General features: G+C 46.9%; 1 protein-coding gene across 1 annotated transcript in view; it reads left to right on the top strand.

Annotated features, from left to right (window-relative positions):
• The window catches only part of TOP2B (DNA topoisomerase II beta), a 507457-nt gene that overhangs the window by 250022 nt on the left and 233472 nt on the right, over positions 1–23963 (top strand). The window contains 2 exon segments of the mRNA XM_030205679.1: positions 17886–17978; positions 18091–18205. Coding sequence (XP_030061539.1) covers positions 17886–17978; positions 18091–18205 — 208 coding nt within the window.

Below are 23963 nucleotides of genomic sequence, written 5' to 3'. Positions count from 1 at the left end.
GGGGTATCTTTACTGTATAGTTTGAAGTTTTGTATTTTAATATGATGGCAAATGAAGCTACTTGTACAATGGTGCTGTCTTTATCAATAAAAGTTTCTGGCAAAAAAAAAAAGTGAGGTGAAGGAAGCTATTGGAGCTAACAGAAAGTCCTTCAGAAAATGGAAGAAGGATTTAACTGAAAATAATAAGAAACAACATAAGGAATGGCAAGTGAAATGCAAAATGCTGATAAGGAAGGCAAAGAGGGACTTTGAAAAAAAGATTGCGTTAGAAGCAAAAATGCATAGTAAAAACCTTTAGGTACATTAAAAACAAGAAGCTGGCAAAAGAATCAGTTGGACTGCTAGATGACTGAGGTCTAAAAGGGGCACTCAGGGAATACAACGCCATAGCGAAAAGATTAAATGAATTCTTTGCTTTGGTCTTCTCCAAGGAGGATTTGTTTGAGATACCAGTGCTGGAAATGGTATTCAAAGCTGACGAGTCAGAGAAACTGAATGAAATCTTTATAAACCTGGAAGAGTACTGATAGAATTTAAAAATGAACTTGCAGGAACTATTGTTAGTAGTAATTAATTTATCTTTAAAATTAAGCATGGTATCTGAAGATTGGAGAGTAGCCAATGTAATGCCGATTTTTAAAAAGGGTTCCTGAGGCGATCTTGGAAATTATAGACTGGTGAGCTTGACATCGGTGCCGGGCAAAATGGTACACACTATTATAAAGAACAAAATTACAGAGCATATATGTAAGAAATGATTAATGAGACAAAGTCAACATGGATTTACTAAAGGGAAATCTTGCCTCACTAATCTTCTACATTTCTTTGAAGGGGTGAATAAACCTGGATAAAGGTGAGCAAGTTGATATTGTGTATCTGGATGTTTTAAAGGCATTTGACAAAGTACCTCATGAAAGACTCCTGAGAAAATTAGAAAGTCATTGGATACGAGGTAATGTCCTATTGTGGATTAAAAACTGGTTAAAAACAGAGATTAGGGTTAAATGTTCAGTATTCTCAATGGAAACGGGTAGGTAGAAGGGTTCCCCAGGACTCTATGCTGGGACCACTGCTTTTTAACATATTTATAAATGATCTATAGATGGGAATAACTAGTGAGGTACTTAAATTTGATAACGACACAAACTTATTCAAAGTTGTTAAATTGCAAGAGGACCTTGAGAGACTGGATACCCAAATGGTAGATGACGTTTAATGTGAGCAAGTGCAAAGTGATGCATGTGGGAAAGAGGAACCCAAGCCACAGTTATGTGATGCAAAGTTCCACATTAGGAGTCACCAACCAGGAAAGGGATCTAGGTGTCATCGTTGATGATAGTTGAAACCCTCTGCTTAATGTGCGGCGGTGGCCAAGAAAGCAAATAGAAGCAGGTATTATTAGGAAAGGAGTGGAAAATAAAACCGAAGATGTTATACTGCCTTCGTTTTGCTCCGTGTTGTGACCGCACCTTGAATACTACTACTACTAATCATTTCTAAAGCGCTACTAGACGTACGCAGCTCTGTACACTTGAACATAGACAGTCCCTGTTTGACAGAGCTTACAATCTAATTAGCACAGACAAACAGGACAAACGAGATAAGGGAATATTAAAGTGAGGATGATAAAATAAGGGTTCTGCACAAGTGAATAAGGGTTAGGAGTTAAAAGCAGCATCAAAAAGGTGGGCTTTTAGCTTAGATTTCAAAACGGCCAGAGATGGAGCGTGACGTACTGGCTCAGGAAGTCTATTCCAGGAATATGGTGCAGCATGATAAAAGGATCGGAGTCTGGAGTTAGCAGTGGAGGAGAAGGGTGCAGATAAGAGAGATTTACTTAGTGAACGGAGTTCCCGGGGAGGAATGTAGGGAGAGATGAGAGTGGAGAGGTACTGAGGAACTGCAGAGTGAATGCACTTGTAGGGTCAATAAGAGGAGTTTGAACTGTATTCGGAAATGGATAGGAAGCCAGTGAAGTGACTTGAGGAGAGGGCTAATATGAGCATAACGACACTGGCGGAATATTAGTCGTGCAGCAGAATTTTGAACAGATTGGAGAGGAGAAGAGATGGCTAAATGGGAAACCTTTGAGAAGCAAGTTGCAATAGTCTAAGCGAGAGGTGATAAGAGTGTGGATGAGGGTTCTGGCAGTGTGCTCAGAAAGGAAAGGGCGAATTTTGCTGATATTATAGAGAAAAAATGACAGGTTTTAGCAGTCTTTTGAATATGTGCAGAGGAGGAGAGGGAGGAGTCGAAGATGACCCCCAAGGTTATGAGCTGATGAGACAGGAAGGATGAGAGTGTTATCCATAGAAATAGAGAATGGGGGAGGAGGAGAGGTTGGTTTAGGGGGAAAATACTGTGTGCAATTCTGGTCACCGCATCTCAAAAAAGTTAAGGAATTAGAAAAGATACAGAGAAGGGTGACGAAAATGTTAAAGGGGTTGGGTCTACTTCCCTATGAGGGAAGGCTAAAGCGACTAGGTCTCTTCAGCTTGAAGAAAATATGGCTGAGGGGGAGATATGATAGGTCTATAAAATAATGAGTGGACTGGAATGGGTAGACGTGAATTGTTTACTCTTTTCAAAAATACTGGGACTAGGTGCACACAATAAAGCTGTAAAATAGTAAATTTAAAACAAATCGGAGAAAATATTTCTTCACTCAACGTATAATTAAACTTTGGAATTCTTTGGCAGAGAATGTGGTAAAAGCAGTTAGGTTAGTAGGGTTTAAAAAAGGTTTAGATAACTTCTTAAAAGAAAAGTCCATAAGCCATTATTAAGATGGACTTGGGGAAAATCCACTGTTTATTTCTATATTGTACTGTTTTTGGATCTTGCCCAGGAACTTGTAACCTGGATTGGCCACTGTTGGAAACAGGATGCTGGTCTTGATGAACCTTCGGTCTGTCCCAGTATGGCATATGGTCAATTCAGTCTGTCCATTCCATGGCCACAGTTGGAAACAGGATGCTGGGCTTGATGGACCTTCGGTCTGTCCCAGTATGGCATATGGTCTATTCAGTCTGTCCATCCATGCCATCTATTCTCCCTATCACTCCCTTAATGATTCTATGTGCTTGTTCCAAGCTCTGTTGAATTCAGATACTGTTTTCATCTCCACCGGGAAGCCATTCCAGGAAATCACCACTCTTTCATTGAAGAAGTATTTTCTCAGGTTACAACTAAGTCTGTCCTCTTTAACCTTCATCCTTTTCCCTCTTGTTCCAGAGCTTTCTTTCAATTGAAAGAGACTCGCTTTCTATGCATTTATGCTGAATAGATATTTAAATATTTCTATCTTGTATTCCCACTCCCACCTTTCTTCCAAAGTATACATATAGAGTGGAGGAGTGGCCTAATGGTTAAAGCACTGTTCTTGATATCCAGTGGTGACCGGTTCAAATCCCTCCATTGCCTCAGGTACAAACTTAGATTGTGAGCCCTCCTGGGACAGGGAAATACCCAGTGTACCTGAATGTAACTCAACTTGGTCTACTACTGAAAAAGGTATGAGCCAAACCAAATAAATATTCAGATCTTTAAATCTGTCCCCATATACTTTATGACGAAGATCACTTGACCATTTTAGTAGCCGCCCTCTGTACTGATTATCTCATATCTTTTTGAAGGTGCGGTCTCCAGAATTGTATACAATATTCTAAATGAGATGTCACCAGAGTCTTATACAGCCCTTTTCTACTGCCCATTCCTTTCTCTGTGCATCCAAGCATCCCTCTGGCTTTCACCTTTGCCTTTTCTGCCTGTTTGTCCACTTTAAGATCATGACATGCGATGACACCCACTTGCTCCTCTTTCATGTACAAAAGTTCTTCACTCCCATGACCGTGCATTTTTTAGCATTAAATCTAAGTTGCCAAATTCTTGACTATTTATCTAGTTTTGCTAAGTCCTTCCTTATGTTTTGCCACACCATCAGGTGTGTCTGTGGATGATATCAGAATGTGCAATATGGTAAAGAGGCAAACCTTACCAGATAGCCCTTCAGCAATATTGTTTACACAAACGTTAAAATGAACTGGTGCAAAAAGGAAACTTCACATTATACCACTGATAATATCCTTTTCCTCAGAATGAGCTCATTTTATCACTACCCTCGGTCGCCTTCCACTCAACTAGTTTCTAACCCATTTAGTCAATTTATGGCCAATATTGAGGGCACAGAGTTAATTTATTAGTCATCTAGGTGGAACTGTGTCAAAGGCTTTGCTAAAATCTAAGTACACCACATCTAGCGCGCTCTCTCGATCCAGCTGTCATCCAACTCTCTGGTCACGCAGTCAAAGAAATGTTTACTTAAGAAAATCCAAAAAATGTAGTTTGAAAGTAATGATTATTTTCAAACTACATTTTTTGGGATTTTCTTGGGTTTTTGTAGTTTGGTCCCTGTATTTTGTAGACGTCCTCTATTTATTTAAAGATTTCTAACCTGCTTACAACTAGGCGGGTAACAAAATCAACATACACAATTAAAATAAAACAAATGCATAGACAAAATAATATTCCATGCTTGTTCAAATAGATAAGTCTTCAATAATTTAACAAACTGAGCCCTACTACTACACAGTCTCAAGTAACCTGTCAGTCTGTTCCATATTTGAAGTCCTCCTGTTGAAAAAGCTGATTTCCATTTCTTGGCATATTGCCAAGAATCCTCTAACACCTGCAGTACTGTGAAAGCACTTTATAAAACACTGAACCTTTCATAAAGTAAGTGAAAGAAATACAGATTTGCTGGGCCATAAATTAGGAAAAAAATAAGAACAGCATCACTTGGGGGTTGTATGAGTAAATAGATATGCTTAACATACATAAGCAACAACTTTGCAACATTGATTTACTTATTTTGTTAGAACATTTATGAATTGCTTTCCTTAAACACCCAAAGCGATTTACAGCGCTATCCTCCCCCATAACCCAACCCAATTCCATTAATAATTAAAACCACATCTGACATGCTGTATAAGCCAAAACGAGCAGGAAGAGCTCTACGTCGGGAAGACCAAACAGGAGAGAGTAGAGGCTGACAAAAGGACGAATCCAACACTGGAGATGTAATGGAAAAATTCTTTATTGATGCAAATATTGAGGGACCCAACATGGTCCGTGTTTCGGCATGTCACAATGCCTACATCAGGGGTCAAAACAATTCTAAAAAGACAGAACACAAAATAAAAGTATATAAAACCAATTAAAAATAAAATAATGATTAAGAAATAGGAAATCTAAGATGTATATCACACAATAATAAAAATAATTCATATAAAATAAGTAAGAACCAACTAAGACAGGCATTTAAATGATAGTAATAAATACTGAATAGGTAATGTAACATAAAACCATTGGGAAATCAATTCATAGAGGGTGCAATTATTGTGAGTAATGAAATAAATAAAAAAAATCGATTTGTCTATTTAAAAACAGCGTGACGCTAGTGTTGGAAAACAGCAAGGGCATAAAAACAACTATATGGCAAAAGGCTATTAATCTCTATAATAAACCATGCTGTGTTTAAATAAATGCCTTAGGGAAACAGGGAAGAATGTATGAGGTATGTAAGTGAATGCTTCCAAAAAAACGTATATATTGAGACCGTATGAAACCAAGGAATACATTGAAAAACTATGTTACAAAGTGTAGCCCTCTGGGGCACTCTGTTTTCAGAGGTGAGGTCATGATCGATTAAGGAGCTATCAATAAGGCCCAGATGCACTAAACATTAACGACCCTTTAACGATGAAAATTTCCATCGTTGCATGCATTATAGGCCTTTTTCGGAAGCCGGTAGCATATAACGAAAACGGAATACAAACTAGTCACTTCCAATTCAAACGTGAACAATTAGCAATGCACTAACCATACCGACGTTTACAACGAATCACTTACCGTCTGAAATTTTACGTGAGCTCAGACCTGTCGTTAAGGCCTGAGCTGTCATCTCCCCGCTTCCCCCTGCACCTTAAATTCTATGCTGGCATGTACAAAATAAAAATAAAAAACACAAAACGTGGCTCCCCCCTCTTTCCTGCTTAAAAAAGAAACGAAAAGAAAATAAAATCAAAAAAGGCAAAGGCGCTCGTCAAGAGTGTCCTTCACTGACGTGCTTGCCTCCGCCCATCCCCACCCGAATATGCCAGTGCTCCCCGCTTCTCCCCTGCATCCAAACCAATCATCAATTCAAAATAAAAAGCACAAACCTTTTGGATTTTTAGAAACTTTCAGGCTGCCCCGGCACCCCTCCCTTCCTGTTTCCCAGCTCTGCCTCCCACCATTCTCCGCCCCCGTGCTCTGCCCCCCCCCCCCACTGGGCCCCCCCTCCTTCCTACCGGGCCCACGCAGCACCTTTCAACTCTCTAAGGCGCTGCACGGGCAAGAAGAACGAACTCGGCGTTCTTCTTGCCCGTGCAGCGCCTTAGAGAGTTGAAAGGCGCTGTGTGGGCCCGGTTGGAAGGAGGGGGGCCCGGGGGGGGGGGGGAGCGGCGGCCACGATCTTGGGGGCGGGCCAGAGCACGGGGGGCGGAGAATGGTGGGAGGCGGAGCTGGGAAACAGGAAGGGAGGGGTGCCGGGGCAGCCTGAAAGTTTCTAAAAATCCCACAAAGTTTGTGCTTTTTATTTTGAATTGATGATTGGTTTGGATGCAGGGGGGAAGCGGGGAGCACTGGCATACTCGGGTGGGGATGGGTGGGGGCAAGCACGTCCGTGAAGGACGCTCTTGACGAGCGCCTTTGCCCCCTCCCAAAACACACGTGTGTTTGTTTTGGGTTTTTTTTTTTTTTGTAGTTTTGACATTTGTGGCATGCGCCACAATTGCACATCTAAAAACATTAATTAGTTGCATATCTAATACATTGAAATTAAAAAGCATCTTTCATCAAATACATTAAAACTAAAAAAAAACAAAACATCTTTCTCATCAAACAAAAAAGACTTTAACGCTTTCCTGAAAGAAGAATATTGTGTTATTTTCCAAATTTCTAAAGGCAGTCTGTTCCAAAGCCTAACTCCTTGATGTAAAAAGGAATTTTATGATTATACCTTTTGCAACATAATGTAAGCCACATTGAGCCTGCAAATAGGTGGGAAAATGTGGGGTACAAATGCAGCAAATAAACGCTCTAGCATTGATTTCTTCTGAACACCCTTAAAGTATGGATAATTTAATTTCAAACAGCGTTCCAGTCTACCTGAGGAAAAAGATGATGGGAAATACAAATAATTAGTCTACCAAGATCCATCACCGTATAGCATTTTGTACATCATACATGTTTGTTTAGACTTTAGTCTTGAAGATATAGGAAGCAGTGTAGCTCCTGCAACAGTGGGGATTCTCTTTCATACTTTCCCAGGATGTAAATCAATCTTGCTGCTGTATACTGCAGAAATTGAAAATTTTGTAACAGTTTTTTAATAAGACCCCTTAATAGTGAGTTACTATAATCTAAGTATGGTATCAAGATTGCCTGTGCCACTGTTCTAAAGTTATCTGGGTGTAATTTAGATTAAATTGCTCTCAGCTGCTGTAATCAGGAAAAAACTTTTGTTTAGATAAAGCCTTCACATGTAATTCAAAAGTTAAGCCTGAATCAATTATGACCATCAGCTCTTTTGAGTGGTCCTCAGTTATTAGCTTCTTACCTGTACCCAATTCGAAACTCTTAGCTGACAGCTTTTCCATAATCTCCAAACCAAACAACCTTAGTCTTTAGTCTATTCAATTTTAGAAAATTAGCTTTAGCCCAGATATCAGTTTTGATAACACTCTCTCAAGACAGTTCATTGTATCTTGTTACTTTTCTCGATCTTCACACAGAAGAAAAATATCGTCAGCATATGAGTAGACCAATACTTCCAAGGTGGACAGCATTGCCCCATCGTACTTAAATAGATGTTGAACAAGAAAGGTGACAATGTTGGCCCTTGAGGAACTTCGGAATCTGCATTCCACTGCAAGGATACCTTAGAATCCTTTCTTATGCTATATAGTCTCCTCTGTAAAATCCCATTAAATCATTTCAAAACAGTACCACTCATGACTAAACCTGTTCAACAGTTTATCATGGTTCACCGCATGAAAGGTGGCTGATATATCGAATTGTAGCAAAATCATTTGCTTTCCCTTACTAAGAGCCTGTCTGATTTCAGTTACCATTTCTAGCAAGAAAGTTTCAGTACTGTGTTGTGAAATATAAAGAAAGTCAAATTTGCTCAAGTAGTCACATAATTGAATATTCCTAACAGATTCAATAAGTTTAGCAAGCCCATTGAGTGAACATATTATATGCCAAATCAAAAAAGTAACTTCCAGTACTCAGAATAGAATTAACAAACATTGTCAACCAGACCATTGTGTCAGAGGGTGCTGTCTTAAGTAAATAGGAAGGACAAACATCTAAGTAACTTTTCTTAGACAACCTTTTGAGGTAGATATTAATAGTATTTGTATCAACTTCCAGAAATTCATTCTCCGAGGACAAGCAGGCTGCTTGTTCTCACTGATGGGTGACGTCCACGGCAGCCCCTCCAATCGGAACACTTTTCTAGCAAAGTCCTTTGCTAGTCCTCGCGCGCCGATGTGCACCGCGCATGCGCGGCCGTCTTCCTGCCCGAACTGGCTCGTGCCGGCCAGTCTTCTTTTGTCCGCGCTCGGTACGGTCGTGTTTCGCCGTTCGCGCCCCAAAGTTGACCTCGCGCGTCGTTTATCGACTTCGTTCTAAAAAAAAAAAAAGGTGTCGGAAGGAGACCTTTATGGTTTTCTCCCTTCCCGTACTTCCAGTCTTTGCCCCGGTAAGTTTTCTTTCGTCGTCGGGGTAGGCCCTATTTAGGCCTCAGTCAAAGTTTTTCTTCCCCTTATTTTTGCGGTGCCATTTTCGCCATTTCGAGTTTTGATCTTGCCGGCGCGATTTTTCCGCCCATGATATCGAAGTCTTCCAGCGGCTTCAAGAAGTGCACCCAGTGCGCCCGGGTAATCTCGCTCACTGACAGGCACGCGTTGTGTCTTCAGTGTCTGGGGGCTAGGCACCGCCCTCAGGCCTGTAGTCTGTGTTCCCTTTTATAAAAGCGGACTCAGGTAGCGAGGTTAGCCCAGTGGAACATTTTGTTCTCGGGCTCTTCGTCGGCACCGGGAGTATCGACTGCTTCGACGTCGTCGGCGCCTGGACCTTCATCTTCACCCCCGATTGCATCGAGTGCATCGGCCCTCTGCATCGGGGCGACATCGGAAGGCTGCGTCGGCGTCGGTGGTATCGAGACCTCCTCGTCTGCTGATGTCGTCGGACGGTGGTGCTTCGTCTGGAGTGCAGGTGAGGGCTGTCCTTTCCCCTGCTGGTGGCGGTGAGCCTTCGGGTGGGTCTCCCCCCATCCCGAGGGCTCCTGCGGTACAGCCCCCCCGAGACCGACCTCCTTCGGTCTCTGCCCCGAGGAAGCGACGGCTGGATTCTACGTCCTCCTCGTCGGTGCCGGGAAGCTCCGGTGACATGCTTCGTCCCAAGAAGTCGAAGAAGCATCGTCACCGGTCCCCTTCCCGTGTCTGCACCGAGAGCTCTGGGTCGCCGAGGGAGTCGGCACCCAGTAGGCATCGGCACCGAGAGGACCGCTCACCCTCTGTTCAAGAGGTGTCGATGCGCTCCCCTTTGGACAGCCCGGAACAGCCTCCACACCCGGAACAGACTCTGACATCGACGCCTGCATCGGCTTCCATGCCTTTTTCTACAGCCGCTCTGAACGAGAGTCTCCGGGCCGTTCTCCCAGAGATCCTGGGAGAGCTGTTGCGCCCTACCCCTCCGGTACCGGGGGTGCTTGCGCCATCGGTACCGTCGAGCGAGGCGCCGGCTGGCCCATTGCCCGGGGTGAGGTCTCCGGCGTCGGTGCCGCGTGCGGTACTGACTGCGGTAGCCTCCCAAGAAGGCTCCCCGACTACGTCGGCGGAGGGAGCTTCGCCGGTGCGGACGAGGGAGTCTACCTCTCGACGCTCCCACCGTGGCCGTGGTTCAACGGAGTCGAGCCGGGCACGGTTGCAGACACAGGTCCGTGAACTTGTGTCTGACACCGATGGTGAGGCCTCATAGGAAGAAGAAGAAGACATCAGATATTTCTCTGACGAGGAGTCTGAGGGTCTCCCTTCTGATCCCACTCCCTTTCCTGAAAGACAGCTTTCTCCCCCCCGAGAGTCTGTCTTTCGCTTCCTTTGTCCGGGAGATGTCTGCGGCCATCCCCTTCCCGGTGGTTGTGGAGGACGAGCCCAGGGCTGAAATGTTTGAGCTCCTGGACTATCCTTCTCCACCTAAGGAAGCGTCCACAGTACCCATGCATCATGTCCTCAAAAAGACATTGCTGGCGAACTGGACCAAGCCATTAAGTAATCCCCCCATTCCCAAGAAGATCGAGTCCCAGTACCGGATCCATGGGGACCCAGAGCTGATGCGCACTCAGTTGCCTCATGACTCTGGAGTTGTGGATTTGGCCCTAAAGAAGGCCAAGAGTTCTAGGGAGCATGCTTTGGCGCCCCCGGGCAAGGACTCTAGAACCTTGGACTCCTTTGGGAGGAAGGCCTACCATTCTTCTATGATCATGGCCAAAATTCAGTTGTACCAGCTGTACACGAGCATACACATGCGGAACAATGTGCGGCAGTTGGCGGGCTTGGTGGATAAGCTCCCCCCTGAGCAAGCCAAGCCATTTCAGGAGGTGGTCAGGCAGCTGAAGGCGTGCAGAAAATTCCTGGCCAGAGGGGTGTATGACACCTTTGATGTTGCGTCCAGGGCCGCTGCTCAAGGTGTGGTGATGCGCAGACTCTCATGGCTGCGTGCCTCCGACCTGGAGAATAGAATCCAGCAGCGGATTGCGGACTCGCCTTGCCGTGCAGATAATATTTTAGGAGAGAAAGTCGAACAGGTGGTAGAGCAGCTCCACCAGCGGGACACCACATTCGACAAGTTCTCCCGCCGGCAGCCTTCAGCCTCTACCTCTACAGGTAGAAGATTTTTTGGGGGAAGGAAGACTGTTCCCTACTCTTCTGGTAAGCTTAGGTACAATCCTCCTTCTCGACAGCCTGCGGCCCAGGCTAAGCCCCAGCGCGCTCGCTCTCGTCAGCAGCGTGCGCCTCAGCAAGGCCCCTTGGCTCCCCAGCAAAAGCAAGGGACGAGCTTTTGACTGGCTCCAGCAGAGCATAGCCGACATCCAAGTGTCAGTGCCGGGCGACCTACCAGTCGGGGGGAGGTTGAAAGCTTTTCACCAAAGGTGGCCTCTCATAACCTCCGATCAGTGGGTTCTCCAAATAGTCCGGCAAGGATACACCCTCAATTTGGCCTCAAAACCTCCAAATTGTCCACCGGGAGCTCAATCTTACAGCTTCCAACACAAGCAGGTACTTGCAGAGGAACTCTCCGCCCTTCTCAGCGCCAATGCGGTCGAGCCCGTGCCATCCGGGCAAGAAGGGCTGGGATTCTATTCCAGGTACTTCCTTGTGGAAAAGAAAACAGGGGGGATGCGTCCCATCCTAGACCTAAGGGCCCTGAACAAATATCTGGTCAAAGAAAAGTTCAGGATGCTTTCCCTGGGCACCCTTCTCCCCATGATTCAGGAAAACGATTGGCTATGCTCTCTGGACTTGAAGGACGCCTACACGCACATCCCGATACTGCCAGCTCACAGACAGTATCTGCGATTTCAGCTGGGCACACGTCACTTCCAGTACTGTGTGCTACCCTTTGGGCTCGCCTCTGCGCCCAGAGTGTTCACGAAGTGCTTGGCTGTGGTAGCAGCGGCACTTCACAGACTGGGGGTACACGTGTTCCCATATCTCGACGATTGACTGGTGAAGAACACAGCCGAGGCAGGAGCCCTGCAGTCCATGCAGATGACTATTCGCCTCCTGGAGCTACTGGGGTTTGTGATAAATTATCCAAAGTCCCATCTTCTCCCAGTGCAGAAACTCGAATTCATAGGAGCTCTGCTGGATTCTCGGACGGCTCGCGCTTATCTCCCAGAGACGAGAGCCAACAACTTGTTGTCCCTCGTCTCGCGAGTGCGAGCGTCCCAGCAGATCACAGCTCGGCAGATGTTGAGATTGCTGGGCCACATGGCCTCCACAGTTCATGTGACTCCCATGGCCCGCCTTCACATGAGATCTGCTCAATGGACCCTAGCTTCCCAGTGGTTTCAGGCTGCTGGGGATCTAGAAGACGTGATCCACCTTTCCACGAGTTTTCTCAAATCCCTGTATTGGTGGACGATTTGGTCCCATTTGACTCTGGGACGTCCTTTCCAAATTCCTCAGCCACAAAAAGTGCTGACCACGGATGCGTCTCTCCTGGGGTGGGGAGCTCATGTTGATGGGCTTCACACCCAAGGAAGCTGGTCCCTCCAGGAACGCGATCTGCAGATCTATCTTCTGGAGTTACGAGCGATCTGGAACGCTGTGAAGGCTTTCAGAGATCGGCTGTCCCACCAAATTATCCAAATTCAGACAGACAACTAGGTTGCCATGTATTACGTCAACAAGCAGGGGGGCACCGGATCTTGCCCCCTGTGTCAGGAAGCCGTCAGCATGTGGCTCTGGGCTCGCCGTCACGGCATGGTGCTCCAAGCCACATATCTGGCAGGCGTAAACAACAGTCTGGCCGACAGGTTGAGCAGGATTATGCAACCTCACGAGTGGTCGCTCAATTCCCGTGTAGTACGACAGATCTTTCAGGTGTGGGGCACCCCCTTGGTAGATCTCTTCGCATCTCGAGCCAACCACAAAGTCCCTCAGTTCTGTTCCAGGCTTCAGGCCCATGGCAGACTGGCATCGGATGCCTTCCTCCTGGACTGGGGGGAGGGTCTGCTGTATGCTTATCCTCCCATACCTCTGGTGGGGAAGACTTTGTTGAAACTCAAGCAAGACCGAGGCACCATGATTCTGATTGCTCCTTTTTGGCCGCGTCAGATCTGGTTCCCTCTTCTTCTGGAGTTATCCTCCGAAGAACCGTGGAGATTGGAGTGTTTTCCGACCCTCATCACACAGGACGAAGGGGCGCTTCTGCATCCCAACCTCCGGTCTCTGGCTCTCACGGCCTGGATGTTGAGAGCGTAGACTTTGCCTCTTTGGGTCTGTCAGAGGGTGTCTCCCGCATCTTGCTTGCTTCCAGGAAAGATTCCACTAAGATGAGTTACTTCTTTCTGTGGAGGAGGTTTGCCGTCTGGTGTGACAGCAAGGCCCTAGATCCTCGCTCTTGTCCTACACAGACCCTGCTTGAATACCTTCTGCACTTGTCTGAGTCTGGTCTCAAGACCAACTCTGTAAGGGTTCACCTTAGTGCAATCAGTGCATACCATTACCGTGTGGAAGGTAAGCCGATCTCAGGACAGCCTTTAGTTGTTTGCTTCATGAGAGGTTTGCTTTTGTCAAAGCCCCCTGTCAAGCCTCCTACAGTGTCATGGGATCTCAATGTCGTTCTCACCCAGCTGATGAAACCTCCTTTTGAGCCACTGAATTCCTGCCATCTGAAGTACTTGACCTGGAAGGTCATTTTCTTGGTGGCAGTTACTTCAGCTCGTAGAGTCAGTGAGCTTCAGGCCCTGGTAGCCCAGGCCCCTTACACCAAATTTCATCATAACAGAGTAGTCCTCCGCACTCACCCTAAGTTCTTGCCAAAGGTTGTGTCGGAGTTACATCTGAACCAGTCAATTGTCTTGCCAACATTCTTTCCCCGTCCTCATTCCTGCCCTGCTGAACGTCAGCTGCACACATTGGACTGCAAAAGAGCATTGGCCTTCTATCTGGAGCGGACACAGCCCAACAGACAGTCCGCCCAATTGTTTGTTTCTTTTGATCCCAACAGGAGGGGAGTGGCTGTGGGAAAACGCACCATATCCAATTGGCTAGCAGATTGCATTTCCTTCACTTACGCCCAGGCTGGGCTGGCTCTTGAGGGTCATGTCACAGCTCATAATGTTAGAGCCATGGCAGTGTCGGTAGCCCACTTGAAGTCAGCCACTATTGAAGAGATTTGCAAAGCTGCGACGTGGTCATCTGTCCACACATTCACATCTCATTACTGCCTGCAGCAGGATACCCGACGCGACAGTCGGTTCGGGCAGTCAGTGCTTCAGAATCTGTTCGGGGTTTAGAATCCAACTCCACCCCCCTAGGCCCATGTTTGTTCTGTTTCAGGCTGCACTCTCAGTTAGTTGGTAAATTTTTTAGGTCAATCTCAGTTATGTCCTCGCCGTTGCGAGGCCCAATTGACCATGGTTGTTGTTTTGAGTGAGCCTGGGGGCTAGGGATACCCCATCAGTGAGAACAAGCAGCCTGCTTGTCCTCGGAGAAAGCGAATGCTACATACCTGTAGAAGGTATTCTCCGAGGACAGCAGGCTGATTGTTCTCACAAACCCGCCCGCCTCCCCTTTGGAGTTGTGTCTTCCCTTCTCTTTGTCTTGCTACATATGAGACTAGCCTGCACGAGCCGGTTCGGGCGGGAAGACGGCCACGCATGCGCGATGCGCATCGGCGCGCGAGGGCTAGCAAAGGACTTTGCTAGAAAAGTGTTCCGATTGGAGGGGCTGCCGTGGACATCACCCATCAGTGAGAACAATCAGCCTGCTGTCCTTGGAGAATACCTTCTACAGGTATGTAGCATTCGCTTTCTGTAGCATGTTGCCTTGCACAGAGGTATCTCCTCTCACATCTTGTTGCTCCCACCATTGGCAAGCCTATCTGGTTTCAGCAAGACTTTTCCAAATAATATCTATCTTAGTGCAGAAATAATTTTCCAACTCATCTGCAATAGGTTGTATTTCTTGTGAAATCATTTGCACATTATCAGTTGTTATCAATGAGTTGAAATTTTGGAAAAGCTGTTTTGATGAATTTTCTGAATCTGTGATCATTTTTCCATAATATTCCCTTTTTGACACAACAGAATTTTTATATATTTTAATTTTTTCCCACTGTCTATAAATACCAGTATCCTTAGCTTTACTCCAGGATCTCTCTAGCCTTCTATAGCCCTTCTTAAGATTTGCCAACGCTGGTGTATACCAGTGATTCTGTTTTTATCAACCATTCCATTTTTTCAGAGGTGCCAGTTCATCTAAACATAGACACTGCATTACTCCAAACCTGTAGCTGCTGTTCTGATTGTTGTATCTCTGATTTTAGTCCCCCCCCACCCCCCCCACCCCCCCACACACACACTTTTGGCAAAAATGTTCTGCATCAATTTTTCCCTGGCCAAGACACATATTAATCTTAGACCTGGATTGGAAGCTCTTAAATGGTCATTAGAAAAAAATTCAAAATGATCCGTCCAAGGAACTGCATCCCACTTCTGATATCCTATTATTGTGTCTGAGTCATTTCTTTTGCTGAAAGCCAAAATATTAAGCGTATGACCATCTTTGTGTCGCTTGAACAGTATGAATCAAAAGATCCAATTGCAACAAAAAATCTAAAAACTCCTGTACTGAAACATCATTATAATTTTCCAAGTGGATATTCATATCTCCTAAAATTCATCTTTAAACAAGCGTATATCGAGCTATGATTCCAAGTATCCACTCACTAATGCCATTCCAAGATCTGGGTGGCCTATAGATTAAAATTAACCTCAGTTTCTTCTTCTTGATAAAATCATAAAATCAGTAAGTTGACAAACCATCACTTCTAAAACCATCTCCATAATGTTTTCTACCTTTGTGATGGTAAAAAAAAATCTTTATAAATAATAGCCAACCCACCTCCCTTCCTGTCTTGTCTAGGATTATGTAATATCCGATATCCTGTAGGACAAAGTTCTAACACATGGGGAGAATTAGGGTCTGGCAACGAAGTTTCTTTTAGAAAAATGAAACTTGCTGTGTATCATTAATCAGGTCATGAATTAAAATTGTCTTATTACAGATAGCACGAATTTAAATACAAGCAGTCAATTTACCTATAATCCTCTTCAGTAGCAACCCTTTAAATAACAGGAGGGTCTATTATATGTCTATCCTCTCAATCTTTTCATCCTAACATCATCATAAATTGGTTTTAACACCCTGTACCACTTCTGGGAACCGTATACATGATAGCATACTATCTACCAAATTACCTAAATCTCTACTTTATTCCTGTGGTGTATTTGTTTGTATTACTGATATTGATAAACCTACTAACTCCCCCACATTTTAAAACTTAGTTTTTGCAATTTATTTGGGGGTCCAGAAACCACCTCGTTAAATGTCAAGTTGCTGTTTCTAGCTTTTCATTAGGTCTTGTTTGTTGCATGCCTTTTCTTCCACCTCAACCCTTTGTTTTTATTTTACACTGCATGATAGCTAGGGATTCCCATCATTGTAGTGATTCCATCCTGCTTGTCCTCCGAGAAAACGAAGTTTCTCACTTTAGCAAGTGTTCTCTGAGGATAGCAAGATTAATATACACACTCATCTCCCCTTGCTTGTATTTTCTAAGCTTTAATATTAGACTGGCTTGGTCCTGCGCTGTGATGGTGGGCAGGAATGTGCGTGCATGCATGCATGGAAGCAGTGTGCCACCCTTAATGGCTTCCAAAGGTTGCTAGAAAGTGGTTCCTGCTCATGATTCTGTTGAATGTTACCCATCAGTGTGGATATTCATGTATATTTTTGGCATGTATACTCCATTACAGGTGAGTAACTTCGCTTTACCGAGGCATGAAATGAATGGTTAAAATGAAACATCTGACAAAGTTGGAGAGTCAAATTAGTAGATAAACTAGTTGTACTTTCTGCCTTTGTATGGTATAGAAAAAGTAGACCAGAGGGAAACAGCAACACAGAACAATTGGCAGCATTGATGCAGTGAAGTGGGCCCGGATGGGAACAAAGAAACAGAGCCTCAGATTGGAGTAAGCAGAAATTTATTGATAGAACCCAATCCGGCCAGTGTTTTGTCTGAATGCCTGTGTTGGGGTCGTATCTTTATGGGCTTCCGTAAATCTGCTCAATTCTGTGAAACATCCAACAATATCCTAACTAGAATGCAATCTTTTGCTTCTCTAGCACTTTAACCTTTGGCAGGTTTTGTGCAGTGAGTAACTCCTATAGCAGCTTCTGAACTGTCTGGCACTGTTCCTGCGTGCATAGAGGAGGGTGCATTCTAAGGAAAGGGTGTATCTGGACTACTGGGAACATCATAGCCAGTTCAGGAAGCTGCAGTGACAGCAGCTCTAGGAGGCGTTACTTGCTGCATAGAGCCTGTCAAAGGTTAGTGTGTGTTATCCAACAAAATCCCAAATGGAATGCTACCTTTTGCTTGTGTTTTGTAGAATTGAGCAGATTTGTGGAAGCCCATAAAGATATGACCCCTTACGCAGGCATCCAGCCGAAACATGGGCTGGGTCGAGTCCTGTCAGTAAATTTTTGCTTTCTCCGATCTGAGGCCATCTCTTTGCTCCCATCTGGGCACACTTCACGGAATCTTTGTTGTTGCTGTGTGTACTATAAAACAGAAAAACAATTAAAATTTGCATTATATTTCAATTTGCATTGTATTTCTTGTGCATCAGTGATGTAATTTAACCCAGTTTTAATGTTTATGTGCAGTCTCTTTTCTGAGAGAGAGAATTTTGATTTTTCCCTTCCAATGACAGTGAGCCTTTGTGCTGCTAGATTGCGGCAGAGGTCATCTTTGCAATGGTAGATTTTTCTCCCTGTCTACTCACAGTCCTGAGCATGTCAGTGGTACCATGTACTGACGGTGTCAGCCCTATAAACAAGGATCTCCACCAAGTCCTGAGTCTGGTGTGTGTGTTTTTTTTTTGCGGGGGGAAGGAGATCTTTTAAAAAGCTTTCTTGTAAGTCTGTCATGAAAACTATTAGTATTGTAGGTGATCAACACTCTTGTTTTCTAAAGGCTTTTAGTAAAAAGAAGATTGATGACAGAAAGGAATGGCTGACAAACTTTATGGAAGATAGACGACAGCGCAGGCTGCATGGCTTGCCAGAGGTAAGTTTTAAGTAAGAAGATGATAGTATTAGTTTGGGTATGGGTTATTAGAGGGGAAATACTTGATCCAGTGTTGATGCTCAGCAATGTTTGTATTATGTTTTGCCCTTAGCAATTCTTGTATGGAACAGCAACAAAACACTTGACTTACAATGATTTCATTAATAAGGAGCTAATTCTCTTCTCAAACTCTGACAATGAGCGATCCATTCCATCTCTTGTTGATGGTAAGTGCATCAGTGTTGTAGTGTTAAAACCTTTGGCTTAATTCTATTTTTCTAGTAATGCTTCATGTAATCTCTGAAGGATAAAGGCAGCTCCTTGTGACTCTGGGCAAGTCACTTAACCCTCCATTGCCCCATGTAAGCCACATTGGGCCTGCCATGAGTGGGAAAGCGCGGGGTACAAATGTAACAAAAAATAAAAAAAAAAACAGGTCCACTACATCAATCAGACAAATGATGTAACCATGTGTGGTGCTGGGAAGAAGAAACTTTGTGGTGTTTTGTGTACACAGTGGTGATCACCCTAGCAGGCTCTGTGTCTTTTGTGTTTGTAGTAATTTTTGTCTTGGCTTCAAGTAGAAATTTTAATATTTTACTCTCAAGAAGTTATTTTACAAGGATATCTGTGAGTAGAACCATGATTTTTGCCCAGAAATAGATATGCATAGGCGCATACAATATGTAGTTTTATTTTATCTGAACAGAGCAGAGACAGTCTTGAGTATGGATTGGGATGGGGGGATTGTTAGGACTTCATAAGACACACATATAAGATGGGAAATTTGTGTCCTAAATAGTAAATATATGTGTGTGTACTTTCCATAGGGTCATTTTTCAAATGAAAAATGCATACATTAAATGGCCTATTCTCCAAGGACAAGCAGGCTGCTTGTTCTCACTGATGGGTGACGTCCACGGCAGCCCCTCCAATCGGAACACTTTCTAGCAAAGTCCTTTGCTAGTCCTCGCGCGCCGATGCGCACCGCGCATGCGCGGCCATCTTCCCGCCCGAACCGGCTCGTGCCGGCCAGTCTTCTTTTGTCCGCGCTCGGTATGGTCGTGTTTCGCCGTTCGCGCCCCAAAGTTGACCTCGCGCGTCGTTTATCGACTTCGTTCTTAAAAAAAAAAAAAAAAAGGTGTCGGAAGGAGACCTTTATGGTTTTCTCCCTTCCCGTACTTCTAGTTTTTGCCCCGGTAAGTTTTCTTTCGTCGTCGGGGTAGGCCCTATTTAGGCCTCGGTCGAAATTTTTCTTCCCCCTATTTTTGTGGTGCCATTTTCGCCATTTCGAGTTTTGATCTCGCTGGCGCGATTTTTCCGCCCATGACATCGAAGTCTTCCAGCGGCTTCAAGAAGTGCACCCAGTGCGCCCGGGTAATCTTGCTCACTGACAGGCACGCGTCGTGTCTTCAGTGTCTGGGGGCTGGGCACCGCCCTCAGGCCTGTAGTCTGTGTTCTCTTTTGCAAAAGCGGACTCAGGTAGCGAGATTAGCCCAGTGGAACGTTCTGTTCTCGGGCTCTTCGTCGGCATCGGCACCGGGAGTATCGACTGCTTCGACGTCGTCGGCGCCCGGACCTTCATCCTCGCCCCCGATTGCATCGAGTGCATCGAGGCATCGGCCCTCTGCATCGGGGCGACATCGGAGGGCTGCGTCGGCGTCGGTAGTATCGAGACCTCCTCGTCTGCTGATGTTGTCGGACGGTGGTGCTTCGTCTGGAGTGCAGGTGAGGGCTGTCCATTCCCCTGCTGGTGGCGGTGAGCCTTCGGGTGGGTCTCCCCCTACCCTGAGGGCTCCTGCGGTACAGCCCCCCCGAGACCGACCCTCTTCGGCTTCGGCCCCGAGGAAGAGACGGCTGGATTCTACGTCCTCCTCGTCGGTGCCGGGAAGCTCCGGTGAAGTGCTTCGCTCCAAAAAATCGAAGAAGCATCGTCATCGGTCCCCTTCCCGTGTCTGCACCGAGAGCTCTGGGTCGCCGAGGGAGTCGGCACCCAGTAAGCATCGGCACCGAGAGGACCGCTCGCCCTCTGTTCAAGAGGTGTCGATGCGCTCCCCTTTGGACAGCCCGGAACAGCCTCCACGCCCAGAACAGGTTCTGACATCGACTCCTGCATCGGCTTCCATGTCTTTTTCCACAGCCCGTCTGCACGAGAGCCTCCGGGCCGTTCTCCCAGAGATCCTGGGAGCGCTGTTGCGCCCTACCCCTCCGGTACCAGGGGTGCTTGCGCCACCGGTACCGTCGAGCGAGGCGCCGGCTGGCCCATTGTCCGGGGTGAGGTCTCCGACATCGGTGCCGCTTGCGGTACCGAGTGCTGTAGCCTCCCAGGAAGGCTCCCCGACTACGTCGGCGGAGGGAGCTTCGCCGGTGCGGGCGAGGGAGTCTACCTCTCGACGCTCCCACTGTGGCCGTGGTTCCACGGAGTCGAGCTGGGCACGGTTGCAGACACAGGTCCGTGAACTTGTGTCTGACACCGATGGTGAAGCCTCGTGGGAAGAGGAAGAAGACATCAGATATTTCTCTGACGAGGAGTCTGAGGGTCTTCCTTCCGATCCCACTCCCTCTCCTGAAAGACAGCTTTCTCCTCCTGAGAGTCTGTCTTTCGCTTCCTTTGTCCGAGAGATGTCTACGGCCATCCCCTTCCCGGTGGTTGTGGAGGACAAGCCCAGGGCTGAAATGTTTGAGCTCCTGGACTATCCTTCTCCACCTAAGGAAGCGTCCACAGTACCCATGCATCATGTCCTCAAAAAGACATTGCTGGCGAACTGGACCAAGCCATTAAGTAATCCCCCCATTCCCAAGAAGATCGAGTCCCAGTACCGGATCCATGAGGACCCAGAGCTGATGCGCACTCAGTTGCCTCATGACTCTGGAGTTGTGGATTTGGCCCTAAAGAAGGCCAAGAGTTCTAGGGAGCATGCTTCGGCGCCCCCGGGCAAGGACTCTAGAACCTTGGACTCCTTTGGGAGGAAGGCCTACCATTCTTCTATGCTCGTGGCCAAGATTCAGTCCTACCAGCTCTACACGAGCATACACATGCGGAACAATGTGCGGCAGTTGGCGGGCTTGGTGGACAAGCTCCCTCCTGAGCAAGCCAAGCCATTTCAGGAGGTGGTCAGGCAGCTGAAGGCGTGCAGAAAATTCCTGGCCAGAGGGGTGTATGACACCTTTGATGTTGCGTCCAGGGCCGCTGCTCAAGGTGTGGTGATGCGCAGACTCTCATGGCTGCGTGCCTCCGACCTGGAGAATAGAATCCAGCAGCGGATTGCGGACTCGCCTTGCCGTGCGGATAATATTTTTGGAGAAAAAGTCGAGCAGGTGGTAGAGCAGCTCCACCAGCGGGACACCGCATTCGACAAGTTCTCCCGCCGGCAGACTTCAGCCTCTACCTCTACAGGTAGAAGATTTTTTGGGGGAAGGAAGACTGTTCCCTACTCTTCTGGTAAGCGTAGGTACAATCCTCCTTCTCGACAGCCTGCGGCCCAGGCTAAGCCCCAGCGCGCTCGCTCTCGTCAGCAGCGTGCGCCTCAGCAAGGCCCCTCGGCTCCCCAGCAAAAGCAAGGGACGAGCTTTTGACTGGCTCCAGCAGATCATAGCCGACATCCAAGTGTCAGTGCCGGGCGACCTGCCAGTCGGAGGGAGGTTGAAAGCTTTTCACCAAAGGTGGCCTCTCATAACCTCCGATCAGTGGGTTCTCCAAATAGTCCGGCAAGGATACACCCTCAATTTGGCCTCAAAACCTCCAAATTGTCCACCGGGAGCTCAATCGTACAGCTTCCAACACAAGCAGGTACTTGCAGAGGAACTCTCCGCCCTTCTCAGCGCCAATGCGTTCGAGCCCGTGCCATCCGGGCAAGAAGGGCTGGGATTCTATTCCAGGTCTTTCCTTGTGGAAAAGAAAACAGGGGGGATGCGTCCCATCCTAGACCTAAGGGCCCTGAACAAATATCTGGTCAAAGAAAAGTTCAGGATGCTTTCCCTGGGCACCCTTCTCCCCATGATTCAGGAAAACGATTGGCTATGCTCTCTGGACTTGAAGGACGCCTACACGCACATCCCGATACTGCCAGCTCACAGACAGTATCTGCGATTTCAGCTGGGCACACGTCACTTCCAGTACTGTGTGCTACCCTTTGGGCTCGCCTCTGCGCCCAGAGTGTTCACGAAGTGCTTGGCTGTAGTAGCAGCGGCACTTCGCAGACTTGGGGTTACACGTGTTCCCATATCTCGACGTTTGGCTGGTGAAGAACACATCCGAGGCAGGAGCCCTGCAGTCCATGCAGATGACTATTCGCCTCCTGGAGCTACTGGGGTTTGTGATAAATTATCCAAAGTCCCATCTTCTCCCAGTGCAGAAACTCGAATTCATAGGAGCTCTGCTGGATTCTCGGACGGCTCGCGCCTGTCTCCCAGAGACGAGAGCCAACAACTTGTTGTCCCTCGTCTCGCGGGTGCGAGCGTCCCAGCAGATCACAGCTCGGCAGATGTTGAGATTGCTGGGCCACATGGCCTCCACAGTTCATGTGACTCCCATGGCCCGCCTTCACATGAGATCTGCTCAATGGACCCTAGCTTCCCAGTGGTTTCAGGCTGCTGGGGATCTAGAAGACGTGATCCACCTGTCCACGAGTTTTCTCAAATCCCTGTATTGGTGGACGATTTGGTCCAATTTGACTCTGGGACGTCCTTTCCAAATTCCTCAGCCACAAAAAGTGCTGACCACGGATGCGTCTCTCCTGGGGTGGGGAGCTCATGTCGATGGGCTTCACACCCAAGGAAGCTGGTCCCTCCAGGAACGCGATCTGCAGATCAATCTTCTGGAGTTACGAGCGATCTGGAACGCTCTGAAGGCTTTCAGAGATCGGCTGTCCCACCAAATTATCGAAATTCAGACAGACAACCAGGTTGCCATGTATTACATCAACAAGCAGGGGGGCACCGGATCTTGCCCCCTGTGTCAGGAAGCCGTCAGCATGTGGCTCTGGGCTCGCCGTCACGGCATGGTGCTCCAAGCCACATATCTGGCAGGCGTAAACAACAGTCTGGCCGACAGGTTGAGCAGGATTATGCAACCTCACGAGTGGTCGCTCAATTCCCCTGTAGTGCGACAGATCTTCCAGGTGTGGGGCACCCCCTTGGTAGATCTCTTTGCATCTCCAGCCAACCACAAAGTCCCTCAGTTCTGCATCCCAACCTCCGGTCCCTGGCTCTCACGGCCTGGATGTTGAGAGCGTAGACTTTGCCTCTTTGGGTCTGTCAGAGGGTGTCTCCCGCATCTTGCTTGTTTCCAGGAAAGATTCCACTAAGAGGAGTTACTTCTTTCTATGGAGGAGGTTTGCCGTCTGGTGTGACAGCAAGGCCTAGATCCTCGCTCTTGTCCTACACAGACCCTGCTTGAATACCTTCTGCACTTGTCTGAGTCTGGTCTCAAGACCAACTCTGTAAGGGTTCACCTTAGTGCAATCAGTGCATACCATTACCGTGTGGAAGGTAAGCCGATCTCAGGACAGCCTTTAGTTGTTCGCTTCATGAGAGGTTTGCTTTTGTTAAAGCCCCCTGTCAAGCCTCCTACAGTGTCATGGGATCTCAATGTCGTTCTCACCCAGCTGATGAAACCTCCTTTTGAGCCACTGAATTCCTGCCATCTGAAGTACTTGACCTGGAAGGTCATTTTCTTGGTGGCAGTTACTTCAGCTTGTAGAGTCAGTGAGCTTCAGGCCCTGGTAGCCCAGGCCCCTTACACCAAATTTCATCATAACAGAGTAGTCCTCCGCACTCACCCTAAGTTCTTGCCAAAGGTTGTGTCGGAGTTCCATCTGAACCAGTCAATTGTCTTGCCAACATTCTTTCCCCGTCCTCATTCCTGCCCTGCTGAACGTCAGCTGCACACATTGGACTGCAAGAGAGCATTGGCCTTCTATCTGGAGCGGACACAGCCCAACAGACAGTCCGCCCAATTATTTTGTTTCTTTTGATCCCAACAGG

Source organism: Microcaecilia unicolor, chromosome 1 (assembly GCF_901765095.1).
Source record: "Microcaecilia unicolor chromosome 1, aMicUni1.1, whole genome shotgun sequence".
Taxonomy (NCBI): Eukaryota; Metazoa; Chordata; class Amphibia; order Gymnophiona; family Siphonopidae; genus Microcaecilia; species Microcaecilia unicolor.
The sequence above is the reverse complement of the archived record's forward strand: the minus strand, read 5'-3'. Positions and strand labels throughout refer to the sequence as shown.